The following is an 18058-nucleotide window of genomic DNA, read 5'->3' as shown; positions in this document are numbered from 1 at the left end:
TTTGTACTTTTTTTAAGGCTTCATTTTCTGTTCTAAATCAATCTTCTTAAGCTTTTAGGCTTGCAAAATGAGGGCAAAAAAATACAAGTTATACCAAAATATCACCAGATGATGCAGCAGGAACCCACATGGAAACAGAAACATGAACTGAAAGCTGGAAGCCTCCCTGTGGCAGTGACTGCCATGCTGGCCTTGGTGTTGAGGTGTTCCTCCATGAACCAGATTACTTTGGCTACTGGACCAATGCATCATTCTGGGCATCTCTAACATCCTATGATGCACCTGGCTGGGCAATCTGCAAAGAGCTTACTTAACAAAAGAGTGGCCCAACATCTGAAGCATCTCTGTGATATCTAGCTCTATACCTTACTATTGGGGTTAAGCCAAACTCCCACCCCATGAAGTAGTCAATCTGTCTTTATTTGATTACTTGGCATTTTGCCAACGTTTTTCATCCTTAAAAATGCAGCTGCTGGGTGGTCTCTAGCATAAATCTCTAGGGTTCTCTAGCTGTTTAGAGAAGTGTATGGCTAATAGAAATTCTGGCTACAGCTGCAGATATAAGCACAATCCTCTCTGGTATTAAAAAATATGTTTCTTTCCTTCTTCTAAACGATAGGTTAAAAAAAATTTTAAGATTGTTTGAAGTTTTTAGACTCTAATCTTAGATGGAGACCAGAATATAGAAAGGGTAAAAGGACCAAATATTATATATACTACCCTAGGCCCAGCTCTATACCTTTACAGTATATGTGGATTTGAGCCTGTATAAACCTTTAGTAATAAAGGAAATATAATACCTCATGTATTTCTTTAGCCTTAGCAGAACACCTACAAAGTTAAAAAGAAAAAGAGAGAGAGAACTACAAATAAAAATGAACACAAGAAGCATCCCTTAGAAGCTTAAGAAGATAGTTATAGATCACAAATTGACTAGTAAGATAGGGACGCGTGGTTACCATCTGGAGGTTAACCACATGTCATAAATCCCTCAAATTTAGAAATTCTAGTCATTTCTACCTAATATAACTAGGGTAAAAAAATCTAGTGCCAAGAGAAATGACTTTTAAAAAAAGTGTTTTAGTGCTACTCATCGAAGGTTTGTCCTTTTCGAGTTGATGAACAGACTACTTACCAGGCCAAAGAAGGGGAGAGATTTACTTCCAACAACCATGGCTTCAGAGTAGAATCTATGAGCACATCAAAGCCATAGAGTTCTAGAAATACAACATAACACAATACACAAGATCATTTTCTATGTTACAACTGAACAAAAATCTGGAAGACTGAATCCAATCAACTCCCACCAGAGGCTTAGAAATTTGGTGAGTATAAGTAATGAGTGGAAGTAGAAGCAGAGAATCTTTCAAGTTCAAGAGAAATTAATCAAGCTCTAGAGATAATGAGATAACAATGTTTATTTATAAAATTCCACTGTTTTTATCATCCACTCTATTGACATTCCTGAGTTCTACACAGAAAATGACCTGACCTCTAAAAGTTAGCAAGCATGATTCTTCTGTGCATATGGGTAAAAAAAAAAGAAAAAAATGTTGGGAATGGGAATACAACAAGTGCATCCAACATCAAAGCTGCTTTGGGTTTGTTCTGGATTGTCCCACCATATTCTGAAAACAGAAAAATCTCCTGAAGGAATCTCCCTGGGGCCCTTCCATTGCATTTTCCTAAACCAAGATCTTGCTTTTGCAGCCTAGGTCAAGAAGATATCTAAGTGTAAAATATATGTATTCTTCCCCTCTCCTATGGTTTCAATTTCCCTTTGAAGACAGAAAATAAAGTACGATGGCCCAACATAGAAAGACAGAAGAGAAAGGAGGGAGCCTGTGGCAGACACAGCAGGACTGTGACAAGCCATCCTGCACCACTAGTATCATTGAAAAGGGGAAGGAGCCAGAGACCAAATTTCTATAGTTTCTGGATTCTTTACTGATTCTCTTCCCTAACTCTTCAACTGTTGCAAAGAGCAAACCAAGAACATGAGCAGGCTTCTGTCCCAGGATGCAAGGATAATATGACACTAACTTTGGACCCTCAGCTGGCAACCTTTACTCTTATCATTAATGAGACCCTCTCCACAGTCCTCTTTGATATACATAAATCAAATATATCTGACTTTCAGAAGTCCCACTCATTCTCAAATTTCCTACTCCGTGTCCCTCAAATAAACCATCTACATCTTCTTTCCAAGAGAAAAGACGAGCTTCCTTACAGTTCAACCAGAGGTCACAGACCACAGCTCACACCTACAAAACACAACGAGGTATCTTCCAGAAACTCATTTTCAAACAGATGTCTTTACTTCAAGAAGGATTCTCCCATTTCTCAATCCTCTCAAAAACACAGAAAAGTAAATGTAAGTTTCTAGAAAGATGGTGCCAAAGACTGTCTTTTGAACAGGAAGTCTGATATAGGACCAAGAATCCTAGAAGGGGAATCTAGCGACCTGGATTCTTCTCATGACTCTACCATTTATTCACTGTGGAACTTGGGGAAATCATTTCTCTCTCTGATATTTCTTTAGCATCCTTTCATTTCCTTTATCTTCTCTATTAATCACCATCTGTCAATACCTATATACTCAGTAACTTTGCTATGTCCAAAATTCCTATTTATGCAACACTGATTAGACAATCATATTCAAGTTTTTCTCTCAGGAAAAGCTGTCATGAATGAATTTGCTTCCATAGTACTTCTTTAGGATTCAATTTAATTTGCAAAAATAATCACAAACCAAAAGAGAGTCTGAGAAGGGATTTACCATCATGTAACTACACAAAAATCAATTATCTGTACTTTAAAATGGAAATAAAAGAAAGCTCCTTCACCTATCTCTTTTAGGTAACAAATTCATAACTTTTATGGCCAGTACATTCTTCTGAATATTTTACCTAATCTTCAATCATCCCACAGAATATTCCCCTTTTAATCTGAAAAAAAAAAAATCTTTTGTGATATAGCACTAAAAAAGGCATTTAAAAAGAAAAACTTAATTGCAAAATCTACAAGTCCATGTTAACATTATACAAGCAAGAGCACAGGATTCCACTGTTTCATAAAATGGTAATATTATTAATAATAATAGTATGAGGAACAGGGTAAGAATAATGCTTGATGGACACGGTGACCAAATTTGCAGCATCAACCACAAATGAGGACAAACTAAAATCAGAATGACAACCAATGAGTCCCATTATTTAAATACCTTGCATTAAACAGCCAACACATTTACTTGACTATTTCCCAAATTTAGAGGCAAATTCCAAGAATCTCAGTTGAAAGGCTGAGAACTAACATTCTGGGAAGAAAAAAAAAATAAGCCAAAGAGAGAAAACACCCTTTGCAGTGCCAACTAAATTTTTACCCAGGTGAATAAAACCCGTCAGTGCTAAACAATCTCAAAATCAGTTTTGGCTCTGACTACACCCGTACGCGCACAAGGCTTGGACCTACTACCATCTAAAAGTGGGCTACGTTTGGGATAGCATTACAACCCAGTGCAAAGCCCAGCTCCCCTCAGAGGCTGGAACTGGAGGGGGTGTGGGGGGGGTATGGTATGAAATGGTATGAAAAAACAGCATTTGTATCAGGTTTATCTCTTAAAATAATCAACTCAGCTTAAGAAAAACGATTTGGGCCCTTGGCAGGCTACAAAAGTCCTTATAACGACCCTTTTAACTTATGACTGGTCTTTTCCATGGACATTCAAGATTTTAAAAGGTAAAAAGTAGGTTGTGCTGAGAATATTAAACTTCACCTTTAATATTGTGTGTTTTGGCAGCAGAAATGTGAAATTCTAGAATTTCAAAAACTCAGTATCCAGGATGAGATAGAGCAGTGTTCCTGTCATTAAAGGGTGCAGGCAAGCTAGGTCTTTCCCGTTCTGAGGGCTACTTTCTTTCTTCTTCTGTGTTGTCCTCATCGTGACAGAAGAGCAAGTATTTTCAAAGGACTGTTGCTACCACCTGTTCAACAATGTTTCCTTAGGAAAATTTTCTTTCTTGAGCTGTATTTCCTTCAGCCCCCAGCCAAATCAAAACAAACTTGAAAATATTCTAGTGACTAAGTGAGAAGAAGCCTCGCTCCACCTCTGCTTTACCCTTGGTACCCTTATCTCCCTATTTCTTGGATGCAGCTTCCTGAAAAGCAATCTACACTTAGCTGCCTTAATCTTCTTAATGCCTATTCATTCCCCAACCCGTAAGAATTTGCTTCTGCTCCCATTGTCTAAGTCAGTGACTGTTCTCACTGTGATCACCGAAGACCACCTTACTGCGAAGCCCAAACATCTGATACTGTTGACCACCCCTTACTTATTGGAACTTTCTTCTCCCTTGGTTCCAGGACACTGCTCTCTTCTGATTCTCCTCCTCCTTTCATTCCTTCTCTTCTGCCCAGCTATTCACTGGTAGGTTTGCTCAGGGTGGCATCCTCAGGGCTCTTTCCTTCTCAATTCTACTTCTCTTCTTGGGTGATCTCATGTATTCTCATGGCTGCAATTAATATTATGATGATGACATTCAAATCTATATCTTTAGTCAAGTGTCTCCTGGACACCAAATCCGTAACTCCAATCGCCTTCTAGACAACTTCACTAGGATATCCCACGAGTACTCAACCTCAACAGAACATAACTTGTTATCTTTCTCCCAAACCTGTTTGGCTTCCCATTATTCTTCACCTTGGAAAATGGTAACCCCATCCACCAGTCTCCAAAGCTAGAAACACTCTCTTCATCACCTCCCAAATCCTACACATTACCAGATCTCTTCTCTATTTCACTTTAATCCAGTCTTCTATATTCCCTTTTGAGATATAATTCATATATAATGAAAAGGACAGATCTTAAGTGTACAATTTGATGAGGGATGACAATTGGATACATCCATGTAATCCATATCATATCAACCCACAAAAAACATTTCCATTACCCCAGAAAGATCCCCCATGCCCCTTCCCGGTAAACAGCCTGCTTTCCCTCATCACACCCCCAGATAATCACTATTCTTATTTCTTTCACCATGGATTCATTTTGTCCATTCTAGAATGTCATAAATGGGAGCATACAGTATATACTCTCTTGAGTCTGGCTTCTTTCATTTAGCATTTCTGAGATTCATCCACCTATCACTGTTTCTTGTCTTAAAACAAGTTTACTGAGATAATAAAATTACTGTATAATTTACATACAACAAAATTCACCCTTTTAAATTGTAGTTTGATGAGTTTAAACAAATGTATATAGTTGTTTAACAACCACCACAATTAAGATATAGAACAATTCTATCACAGACACTCCCCACGACCCTTAGAGTCAATTCTCACTCCCCATCCCACCAGCAATCATTGATCTGATCTCTGCCTTTTCCAGAAAGTCAAATAAATGAAATCATACAGTATTAGCCTTTAAGAGTGGCTTCTTTCACTTAGCATTGTGCTTTTGAGATTTATCTGTGTAACTGTGTTTCAATAGTGTAGTTCATTCCTTTTATTCCATGTTATGGATATACCACAACTTGTTCATCCATTCAACAGTTCATGGACATTTGGGTTGCTTCCAATGTTTGATGATTATGAATAAAGCTGCTATAAACCTTCACGTACAGGTATCTGTGTGAACATATATTACTTTTCTTGGGTAAATAGCTACAAGTGGGATTGCTGGATCATGTGCTAAGTTTATATTATTGCTGCATACTTCTTACCTCCCATTCATTTCCCTAGGACTAGTCTCTCCCCACTGCAGTCCATTTTCCATATGGCCATCAGAATTTCTAAGACATAAATCTAATAGTCAGATAGAGACAGGCTGTGAACTGGCCCAATAAGAGACACTTGATGTCAGGTTGGCTCCTACAGGATTTTAAATTAGTCACTTCTAGTCACGTTGTACAGTATTTCCTTTGTTGTAATTCTGTCCTACCAAGCTTTGGGTCAAATCATGATAAAAATGAAAGAAAATAATAATAATCTTATTGCTCTCTGGCTCAAAAAACTCCAATGGCTTGTCTGTTGTCTACAGGATGAATTTAAATGTGTCAGTCCTCTATAATCAGGCCCTGATCTACTTCCATACCCTCATCTCCTGCCAACTCCTCCCACGCAGGCTCTAGCTAGTCACAATGAGCTTCCCACTTCAAACAGTATCACACTGTGTCTGGACACTGCACTGGGCACATCATATTCCCTCTGTTAGAAATGGCTTTCCCCGGCTTCCCCTAGGCATAGCTGGTAGCTCTGGTGTATTCCAAGAGTACCCAAGTCACTCTACTACCCGTACTGTCATTTATCACTTCATGTCTGCTCCTGCCCATCACTGGAGGGGAGGGCCATGTCTCATTCATCGTTATCCTGCAAGCAGCCTGCACCATAAAAAGCACATAGGAAGCAATCAAGAAACACTAAAAGAAAGAAAAAGAAAAGAGAAGGAAAAAAGAAAAAAAAATTAAATGAAAAATACTGTACAACTTCTAAAAAAGACAAAGTAATATGTAGCTACTCCCCCCAAAATAGCCCTAGGACAAGACTTGAAATATTCATAATAAAGGTAGTAACCATAAAGACAATAAGAGACATTATTATTAAGATGTTTACATATTAAGACATATTAAAAAAAAAACTTGATAAAGGGTGGTCTAGGAAGGGAGGAAAAAAAGATTTGATAGGGAAAATAATAACGCGTCCAACGCCTAACAGATTACTAAACATGTCACACCACTAATTGTGGAATCAATCCACTAACCCTCCCCAGAAACAAAGCCCCAGCTGCAGCTGTAATCCTGAGGCAGTGGAAAGTGCTGACATTAGCCAGTCCGCACTGCCAGTCAAATACTATTGTATAAAGGAAATTCTTTTTACCTTGGCTTTGGATTTGAGTTGAAAACCTAAGGAGGAAGTCTTTATCTGGGGTCCAGAAGGAGAAGTTGGAAAAAAGCAGATCAAGATCCCACAGGAAAATGAGCTAAATAAAAGAAAAAGCCCAGAGCCAATTTGTTAACTAGTCCAATAAATCAATATGGTATCTGGCTACCATATGTAAAGGTAGATTTGAAAGAAGCATCTAGGACTCGGTACTGTTGTTTAGAGCCGAAAGAGTGCCTTTTTCAGGCCTGATCTGCTAGAGAGAATGATATCATTTTTCCTGAGATCTAGTTACAGGAGAGCAGGAGGAGAATCCAGGATATGGAACATGCCAAAAGTGGTCAGACTCATCAGAGCTTGTGTTAATGTGAGTGGAGAAAGAGCCAGAGAGACCTGGCTCCCAAACTTGGCTCTGCCATTTGTTAACTGTGTGACCTAGGACAGATTATTTAACCTTTCTGAATCCTTTCTCCTTGCTAAAAAACATGGGTAATAAATACCAACAAAACCCTTAAGAGGGCTAAAGGGAATAACCAATGAAAAGTGCTTGACAAACAGTAGGTACTTCCTTCTTCCCAAGCCCCGTCTACAGTAAACTTCCCTTCCCACCTGAATAGGAGCACGGGATAAAGCAGAAAGGAGACTCTCTCAAAAAGTGAACTGTTTAAAAAAGAAGAAAGAAAGAAAAGTGAACTGTTTGCTGACTTTTGTTGGTGATGGTCAAGTAGTTTACATAATTGGGGAATGTATGCTGCCCACTTTCATTCCTTCAACAAATATTTATGGACACCCACCCTTTGAGAATGTCAGTTTACCCTATGAAATGGTCTAGAACATGAGCAATGGAAGGCCAAACTAGCATTCATTCGACAGAGACAGGTGTACTGAGCATGGACTGTCCCTGGCCTCTGACCTAAACAAGGCCAGCCTCGTCGCCTCTACAAGTGGCAGGACGGCTGGCTCAGAGGAGTCCCGAGCCGGGGAGGACCAGGATCACAGCCTGTTACCTCAGCCATCCTCGCACACACAGATAAAACTGCTGTCAGCAGCAGCATCTGTAAAGGACAGCTAACATCCTGTTGCTCTTGGCTATTTTTCTCCAACTGGTCAAAAAAGCCATTCTCTTTGCCAGTTATGTCACAGTGCCAATTTCCTAAGCATACTTAAAGGGTTGCTGTTTACACATATATTTCACATGGTACCATATTTTTACAATATTGAAGGCAGTAAAAATTAGAGTGCCAGAAATCTATTTTATTGGGAGAGGCATCAAAAACTCTATAAATCAAGAGTGCAATGATCAAGATGACCTGACAGCCAACCATCTTGTGGACCCCTGCCCTCCAGGCCAGGTCTCCTTCACGTGGGCTCTTCCACTCACAAGCTCTGGAACCTCGGGAAGGGTCTTAAGTTTCTCAGGCCTCAACTTCTTTATATGGACTAATTATTCTCTGGGGTCCTTTCCAGATGTACAAATCTATGAGAAGGCATTACACGGCACAGCTAAGTTTCAGGTTGTTTGTGAAGGTTTCTAAGTCTACGGCTAAATGCCAATAATACAATGCAGGTGTATGTATATACCATCCATGTAAAATCCAGTTTGAGAGGAACAACACTTATAATCTATGCCTTTCAGCAGGGACTGAAAATAAGTTAAATGCATAGATAAACAAATGAACAGAATACTGGAAGTCCCAAAAAGCATAGTCAAGCATTACGGGTGGTAGAGTGGGAAAGAAGTCAGAAGGACAGAAACGCTTAGAAATGGAATGCTCCTAGCCAAGATCCATAATGTGTATGGGTGAAACCACAACCAAAAAAATATAGTGAACCCCATCACTGGACCACTGGCTTCCACTTAAAAGCACCAATGCTCTGTGCAAGCCAAATTATTCTGGGACGCTCTCAATTCCTGTTTATTCTAAAAAGAAAGAAAAGGAAGAAAGGAAGAAAGGAAGAAAGGAAGAAAGAAAGAAAGAAAGAAAGAAAGAAAAAGGGAGGGAGGGAGGAAGGAAGGAAGAAAGAAAGAAAAAGAAAGAAAGAAAGGAAGGAAGGAAGGATGGAGGGAGGGAGGGAAGGAAGGAAGGAAGGAAGGAAGGAAGGAAGGAAGAAAGAAAGAGAGAGAGAAAAAACAAACCCAGTTTACTCCTTGTAACTTGAACACCAGGGGAAGCTAGCAGGAGTCAGTGGGAGCCAGAGAGACTTGCACAAATATATACACGTATACAAAATCGTATCTGATGGGGGGAGGTTAATGAAGCACACAAAATCCCAGGGTTGACAGGAAGTGGAATTAGAACCACAAAAGCCAAGAAGACAGTCAACAACTTAAAAAACTCCAGATGCACTCACTTTATTAAAACTGAAGAAAAGCAGGGAGGGGGAAAGGGGACCCATGGATGATGAAATGGACTTAGGGGTATTTCACTGAGTCAGAGAAAGTCACTACTTATTTCATGTCGGAATCTCCACTGCCATTAAGTTCCAGAAATTCTCAAGCTTGCAAAAGGCAATCAGGTAATAAAACAAATAGAAAAGGAAACCTTCAGAACAGCTTATGATCATTTCTACAACAAAAATTTTTATGCCAAGAAATTTACCCTCATATAAGAGCCAAGTAGATGTGGAAAAGAAACTTTAGTTTTTTAATCTAGTGAGGTTTCTGAAGTTGAAGATATGTTCTATGCGCCCCTTCCTCAAACAGTTCACAATAATGCTAAGAGCTCTAGGCCCTTACCAAACCAGATCTACCGAGAAGCCTACTATCAAAGGCCACCAAAAGGCAATTAGAGCAAGTACCAATGATTCATTCACAAACATTTCTTAAACATCCTCTAAGAGCAAAAACAATGCTATTGTGCACAAGAGGAACAGAAACTAGGGAGACACCGCTCCTGTCTGCAAGGAGCTTCTAGTCCAGGAGGGGAGTCAGACACATAAATGCGTACCAGATGACAATCAGGTACCACTGCAAATTATGAATGGAAAGCTGGGGGCTGGGAGGGCTGTGACTGGAATACTTAGGAAAAAATTCACCAAAGAACTGATACTTGACTTCATCTTGAAAAGATGTCGGTAATCTATTAAGTAAAGTAACATGAGAAAAATCTGTCAAACATAGGATAAAGCAGGTGCAAAGGCAGAGGGGGAGGGAAGGACCTGGCAGGCCCAGGGAGACGGTGAAAGGTTTGGTTTGGCAAAAAGAGAGTGAGAGGGGAAGGGGAGACACAGTGGCTACTGAGAATTGAGGCAATAAGCTCAGAGACTAAGGGGGAAGTGCACATGTAAACAAAACATCACAATATGATAGGAAAAGAACATAACAGAACAAAGTATCGAACAGCATGAGAAAGGAGACACAACAGGGCACTCCGTTAAGCAAGGGTTCCTAGAAAAGGCAATGGTCAAGCTGAGTCTTAGAACATGAACAGGAGTGTGCCGGGCAGACAGGACAGCAGAATTTATACCGAGGCACAGAGGCATGGAGTGCTCAGTGCTATAGTTGGATTATAAGGTGTAAGTGGAGATTCTAGAAATTTCTTAAAAATTCTAGAATTTTTAGAAAATTCAGCTGGGGTCAGGTCCTTAGAAGCCTTGAAGTCATATAAGTTTCTATTTACTAGTTAAGCCTAAGGAGCCATGTGAGGGTTTTACAAGACATGAACATATCTGCATTTAGAAAAGATGTCACAACCTCTTCTTTTCCTATATAATTTCAGGTCCTGGTTTATCTAAGCTCTTCTATTCGGAGTCTCAACACCTCCCTTTTTTAGTGCCCCTCAAGTACAGACTATTACGATAATCCATGAAAGAGGTCAAGAATTATTAATTCTAGTTATAAAAATAACAAAGAAATAATTTCTATTGAGCGCAAATTGAAGAGCAGACATTGGGCCAACTGCTTTGCACACATCATCTCATCTGATCTTCATGGTACCCTTGGGGGGTAGGTACCATCATTACTGCCATTTTAAAGTTGAGGAAACAGGACTGGAGTAACTTGCTGAAAATGAGAAAACTAGTAAGGGGTGCGAATGGCTTTTAAACTAACTCCATCAGGCTCTAACAGCCATGTTCTCTACTTTCCTGTTACCCAGCCTCCCGAGCAAGCCATGCCTTATATCCTCACTACTGTATTACTTTAAATATCCCCCCAGCAATGACCCTAGTGTGTTTTACTAACAAAGCCTACCACCTGCCGAAAGCCTAGTGGACTTTACAGACACTGACACTGGCAATCACTAAAGAGCTCACACCCACACAGAAAGCAAACGTGCGCAGGCGCCCTTGGTGCCTGTCACAGCCAGTGGGTCAGGAGGAATGGACTTCCTGATCCAGGAGTTGTGAACTGTTTCTTACTCCTTCTCTGTGCAATCGGAGAGTTATGGGTGGGAGAAAAGGGGAGGGAAGGAGGAAGAGGAGGAGAAGAAAGAGAGGTGGGGGGAGAAAGCCACTAGAAAGAAGACTAAAACAAAAAGGAGGAGTCATTGGAAACTGGGAGAAAGCACATACTGGTACCAGCCAGAGCTTCTTGGAACGGTTCCCAGTCTGGCTGCCAAAGAGCTCTGGAATATATTTGTTAAAGCTGGATTCCTGTACAGTCCATTGCAGGCTTTTTCTGATTGCACTCTGACAAAGAGACCCATACTTTAGTTCCAATCCCTGCTTCCCACACAGAAAGCTCGTGAGTCCTCAGGGGACCTCCAAGTAAGCTCACCACTGGCCTCTTAGTGGGACCTTCATGTGCTATGTGAGCCTAGAAAGAAAAGTCCACCACATACCTCTTATTCCTGTAGAATCACTAAGCCTCTCTACCCCAGGATCCCATCCCAACTTCCCAACCCCCTTTTCATAAAACATAGTAAACTTCTTGAGTCTCCTTACCAAAACAACTGCTGCGGTGAGGAACAAAGGTTTTACAGGCTGTAGCAATAGCTAGTTCAGCAGAGATTATAGTCTTAATAATCAGGTCTTCCACATGGGCCATCAATACTACAAAAAAAAAAAAAGAAAAAGAAGAAAAAGCAGCAGCAGCAGCAGCAGCAGAAGGAAGAAACACTATAATGCATGGAGTAGAAAGACTGGATTCCAGAACCCAGTGTGATTATAAAAGCACGTGTGCTCACGCCAAAAAGTCTCTAGGTGGCGGTCATGCAAATAGGTACTCCAGGAGAAGGCGTATCTAGGAATAAGTTGACACAGTCCAGAATGTAGGTGCTGGGGACTGTACTCAAGTGGCCTGCTACGACAAAAGACAGACATGGAATGGAAAGGAAGCCTTACTCCCCGCCTTTCGGCCTTCTCCTACCACCCACCCATCTCTTTGTAGACTGAGCTTAGCCTTTTGCGCACTTCTCACTCTGCTCAAGGCTCAGCAGTAGTGTCCATTTTTATGCCAAACCCTGTACTCCTATTTGACACTGCTCATTCTCCAATTCAGCAACATGAATGAGAGAGATTAACTTGGACAAATTTGCACTCATGGCCAATATGGAGAAAGTATTTCAGTTTGCAGTTCAACACTTAAGAAGGATTAATTCACTAAAGGCTAAAGGAAAAAGTTGTGCCTTCCAAACTAGAACAAGATTTCAGGGCTCATGGAAAGCCTGTTCTCCATCTTGGACAGGGCAGGAAAACTTGACACCACCACCAATGACCCCATCAGATGTCTCAGTGACACTGTCAGAACTACAGAGGGTGACTCATGCTGAGAGGCCAGGGCAGGTTACACAGAGGAGAGAGGTCAACAGGGAAAAAGGCCTGGTACTCACCAGTTGTATCTCTGCCTTCCTGTTTCAGATACCTAAGCATGGCACTCATGCTCCATTTGTTCCCATAATCCTCCACCTCTGGATCATCACAGCTAAAACAAAGGAATGGATAGAGGTCACACATGCGAATAGGCCTGGCAGCAGAAATCAGATTTTTTACAAATACTTGTCCTTTTAATCTTTGGGAAAACATTCCCTTTGCTGACCTCCACTCAGCAACTTTGCTTGGTCGTTTTGGTCATACATCCCTACCTACCATTGAAATGAAAATGCATATGGCCTCCCTTACCGATGGGGGTAGGGGAGAAGGCAGCAAATTCTTCCTTAAGCAAACAATTATGTATCATGAAAGGGTGGAAGAAATGTGTGAAAGAATGTAAACAATTTAAGAGTGGTTACAATACATTAACAGAGTGAAATGTTCAGGGATACTAACCTAGACTTTGAGGTAAATGTCACATGAGCCCACAGAAGAACTTCTAATGCCATTTTCGGACCAGAACTGAGTCTGGGTGGGCTAGTGAGCTTATGTAGTGTAGCATTTTAATGAGCTAACCCAGCACAGAACTGCGTTAGCATCTGAAGCAAGCTCCCTCCGCTTCAGAGGTATACACAGCTTTTTTTGATACTTTCTGAGTTATCACTGAAGGGAGAATGCACTGGAGCAACAATGAAAGCGAAGAAGTACCCCCCTGCTAGAGCAGCAGACTGGCAAACAGGGTACACTGCCAAGACCATTGGAAGGGTCTTGCAATCTGGAACTCGTGTTTCGCAGCTGCCCCCTCATTCCCTACCACCACCCCACCACCCACTAGCTGCATGTCTGCTCATCTTCCAGAGTGAAGGATATGATATCTTCAACCATTCCAAACACTGGTCACAGGACACTCCATGAAATCTATAGAGCTTTGGCAACTATGCCATCACTTCCAGATTCTTTTCTTCCTTTCCTTGGACCTTCTAGACACCTATTTTTAGTCTGAGTAGAAAGTAACTGTTTGGGTTTCTTTTTTATTTTTCCACTTTCTGGCAAAATTATCAGGATGAAAGAAAACAGAGCAGAAGGAATATTTCCACACAGCTGGGCTTGTACTCCCTTCCACTGAATCCTTTTCTGAGATGGCCTCATTTCTTTCTTCATTTAATTTATTCCTAACTTTTTCCCCCCAATCATACAAGTTTTTACTTCAGCACAGAGAAGAAAGCACAGAGAAGAAAACAGAAGTCACCCACCCATAATCCTGTCCACCACAGTTAAGCACTGCTAACATTTTAGTATATATCCTTATAGTTTCCATTTTCTCCCCTCGGCAAACATAAACAGCTTTAGTTATCTTATATATTCAAAAAAGAAAGTAAACTACAAGTAGTGTCTGGCAACCTGTTTTTTCCACCTGACAATGTACAGTCATGAACATTCTCTCTGATCTTGTGCACACATCTCTTGTTATTTCTTAAGGTTAAGTTCCTAGAAATGGAAATGCTGGGTCAAAGGGTACCAATATTTTTAAAGCTTTTGATACATTTTGCCAAGTGCTGAAATAACCTCATTTCTTGACTTCTAAAAAGTTCCATATGCCTATTAAATTCCCACACGTCAGTCAAGTGAGAAAAGACGGTGAAGACGAAATTTAGGAAGGCATATTTTGGTAGAGAAAGGTGACACTGTAACAGGGAGGGCAAGCAATGGAGAAGCAGCAGCTAAATGTGCTAAATGACAGACGGCTTCCCGTAGGTTACATGGAGGTAAATGCAGGACAACGAGCTGACTTTCCACACCCACAACACCCACACGTGGATGTTGGCTCAGCTGTAGCCAATACCTGACATAGTCTCCACTCTTCTTATTCACACTGTAGTTTGTCAGGTGCATGAACTGGTTCCGAATGTTCTTGGCTCCTTGATCATACCGCACAGTTGCAAACCTGATAGAAAGGACATTAAGTTAAATGTCAGGAGCAGGGGTTCAAGGAAATGTAGGCTAGAACTCAGGATCAATGTCGTATTAATAAAAGGAGAGTGATATCATTAACAAATAATGAGTGCTTGATAAGTGCTCACTCCTATGGTGCTTCATATATAATATTTAATTCATTCCTTAAAGCAAGTCTCTGAAGTAGATAATATTATATCTCATTTTTAGAGTGGATATAAAAACTAAAATGTAACCTAGAAAGATTAAGTAATTTGTCCAAAATTACACTAACAAAGTACAATATCCATTCTTGATAAAAACCCTCCACAAAGTAGGCTTGGGGGGGACTATACCTCAACATAATAAAGGCCATATATGAAAAAACCCACAGCTAACATCATCTTCAATGGGAAAAAACTGAGAGCTTCTCCCCTAAGATCAGGAACAAGACAAGGATGTCCACTCTCACCACTTTTATTCAACACAGTACTGGAAGTCCTAGCCACAGCTATCAGACAACAAAAAGAAATAAAAGGCATCCAAATTGGCAAGGAAGAAGTAAAACTTTCACTATTTGCAAATGACACGATACTATATACAGAAAACCCAAAAACTCCACAAAAAACCTGCTAGAACTGATAAATTCAGTGAAGTCACAGGATACAAAATCAACATACAGAAATGCGTTGCATTTCTATACACCAACAACGAAGCAGCAGAAAGAGAAACTAAGGAACCAATCCCATCTACAATTACACCAAAAACAATAAGATACCTAGTAATAAGCCTAATCAAAGAGCTCAAAGATCTGTACTCTGAAAACTATAGAACAGTTATGAAAGAAATTGAAGAGGACACAAAGAAATGGAAAGACATTCCATGCTCATGGACTGGAAGAACAAATATTGTTAAAATGTCTATACTACCCAAAGCCATCTACACATTTAATGCAATCCCTATCAAAATACCAACAGCATTTTTGCAGAGCTAGAACAAATAATTCTAAAATTTGTATGGAGCCACAAAAGACCCAGAATAGCCAAAGAAATCTTGAAAAAGAAAAGCAAAGCTGGAAGCATCACAATTCCAGGCTTCAAGTTATATTACAAAGCTGTAGTAATCAAAACAGTATGGTACTGGCACAAAAAATAGACACATAGATGAGGAGAACAGAATGGAAAACCCAGAAATGAACCCACAACTATATGGTCAACTAATCTTCGACAAAGCAGGAAAGAATATCCAATGGGAAAAAGACAGTCTCTTCAACAAATGGTATTGGGAAAACTGGATAGCAACATGTGAAAGAATGAAACTAGACTTTCTTCCATCATACATAAAAATAAATTCAAAATGGATTAAAGACCTAAATGTGAGACCTGAAACCATAAGAATCATCCTAGAAGAGAATACAGGCAGTAACTTCTTTGACATCGGCCTAGCAACTTCTTTCTAGATAGGTCTCCTGAGGCAAGGGAAACAAAAGCAAAAATAAACTATTGGGACTACATCAAAATAAAAAACTTCTACACAGTGAAGGGAGGAAAAAAAGAGAGAGAGATTAAGGAGTGTACTTGTTGTGATGAGCACCAAGTGTTGTATGGAAGTGCTGAATCAGTATATTGTACACCTGCAACTAATATTACACTATATGTTAACTAGCTGGAATTTAAATAAAAACTTAAAAAGAAAAAAAAAGAAATAGCACAGCCAGAATCAAAACCAAGGCTGTCTGACTCTGAAACCCATGCTCTTAGTCACAATGTTGTTGTCCCATATATATCTGGTTAAATGTTGAAACAATCATTTCTCCCTAAATTGAATTATTTTCTCACCCTCAATATTGCTGTCTGCAAATCTGGCTGTTGTAATAATGCATAAGTAATATTAAGTTCAAAGAATGTAACTTTAATAAATTCATAAATACCCCCCCACACACACTGACTCCACAACACATGTTCTTAACCACAAGATGTTGCTTCTCTTATAGAACCTTAGACCAATAGGAAGGGTGAAAAATGAAAATAGGGTCACCCACGCCTGGGAAATTGTGTGTGGGATGCTGTGGATGACGGGGCATTAGCTGGTCAAGAAACACCTAGTGGGCGCGTACATAGTGCCTGGCACCATGGCATTCTATGGAAAACATTAAGCAAAAAAGAAAAAACTGTTGGTATCACGTTGTACAGATTTAAAACTCATCTGTAGAAATACCAGAACTGATCTATAAAGTTCATTTTAAGAAATAATAACGGCAGCATTAACAGCACACAAAGCCTAGGTCTGCAAGAACAGCATAAATATGAGCATAGCGTAGGAGACTAATTCCTGAATTTGGAATGAAGGCAAAAGACAGAGGGATTAAACATGGAGCCCACTGAAAACAGAGCAGCAATTTGATACCCTGGACTGTTGTCAAAAGAAGACCAAAGTATAAAATATACGTGCCTCTGAAGGAAGTAACCAGGGAAAGAGAAAACTTTCCAGTGATACTCAACATCAACAAAAGGACACTCGAGTCGAATGGTTATGGTAAATATCAACCCCTGTTTACATACCACTATAACCATATCACCCTTCACTAAAGTGGTTTTCCCAAGAGGCATATCCAAGTGTGTGAAAAAAAATCCTGGAAGGCCACAAGTTTATTTTCATATGATTTACAAATTATTTACATATGCTTACTCAGACTATGAAGTCAACATGAATTTCTACCACATTAAAGGGCAGCATTTAAAAATGTTCCTCTTCTCTATTTCTTCTCACCCACCCACTATCTCCGCTTCCTAATTCCCTGTGCTAGAAATATATGAAAGCCAAAGAAAGAAAAGTGAAAAACAACCCCCAAAAACCCCAAAATTAAACAAACATGAGGACAGGAAGAAGGATGTGGACAAAGAGAAAATGTTGACCAGGCATGTATGGTTAAGGGACAAGGGTTTAATGACCATTATGTCTGTGCATGAGAAGGACCTCTGATTTTTCAGAAACTTCCCGTATTTATCACCTAACTTCCAACCATGTCACTCCATGGTAAGTAAACCTTATCTATGCATCCCAATCTTCCTTCTATAGACATTCTCCAATCAAGTGGGTGACTGTCATTCTCTGAATTCTAATGAAATGCAAAGAGGACCCACCCAGACATTACTCCACAGTGACATACCTCCTGCCATCCTCTCCCCCAAAAGAATAATGATCGAGAGGGAGGGAAAAGGTTCTGCTTCAGAGAAAGAGGGTTTTCATCTCTCCTTGATATGAGGACCTGATCTAACTTGGTCGACAACAAGAAAAGACTGGCAAAAGCCTGGCAGTTGAGTAACCTGGTACTCCACGCATCCGTCATTTCCACACCCCTTTTTTCAACAGGACTGCATCTCCAACAAATAAGGTTTCTTCGTCCTAATCTTCCTTTGCACTGAGGAATTTATACTCTAAACTCCAGCAAGGACAAGATTATTAGTGTCACAGAGTGGGATTCTAAAGAGCATTG

At 40.1% G+C, this 18058-nt stretch overlaps 1 protein-coding gene across 21 annotated transcripts in view; it reads right to left on the bottom strand.

Moving 5' to 3' along the window:
- The window catches only part of TTLL5 (tubulin tyrosine ligase like 5), a 274823-nt gene that overhangs the window by 209078 nt on the left and 47687 nt on the right, over window positions 1–18058 (bottom strand). For all 21 annotated transcript variants that reach the window (XR_013440787.1, XR_013440786.1, XR_013440789.1 and 18 more), the window contains 4 exons: window positions 14474–14575; window positions 12651–12742; window positions 11764–11871; window positions 1136–1217 (listed from right to left, as the gene is read on the bottom strand). Coding sequence is in view for 17 of the 21 variants with exons in the window: in XM_078053996.1 (XP_077910122.1) it covers window positions 1136–1217; window positions 11764–11871; window positions 12651–12742; window positions 14474–14575 (384 nt within the window). In the remaining 4 variants the exon portion in view is untranslated. The remainder of the gene's footprint in view (window positions 1–1135; window positions 1218–11763; window positions 11872–12650; window positions 12743–14473; window positions 14576–18058) is intronic.

This window comes from Halichoerus grypus, chromosome 8, assembly GCF_964656455.1.
Source record: "Halichoerus grypus chromosome 8, mHalGry1.hap1.1, whole genome shotgun sequence".
Taxonomy (NCBI): Eukaryota; Metazoa; Chordata; class Mammalia; order Carnivora; family Phocidae; genus Halichoerus; species Halichoerus grypus.
The sequence above is the reverse complement of the archived record's forward strand: the minus strand, read 5'-3'. Positions and strand labels throughout refer to the sequence as shown.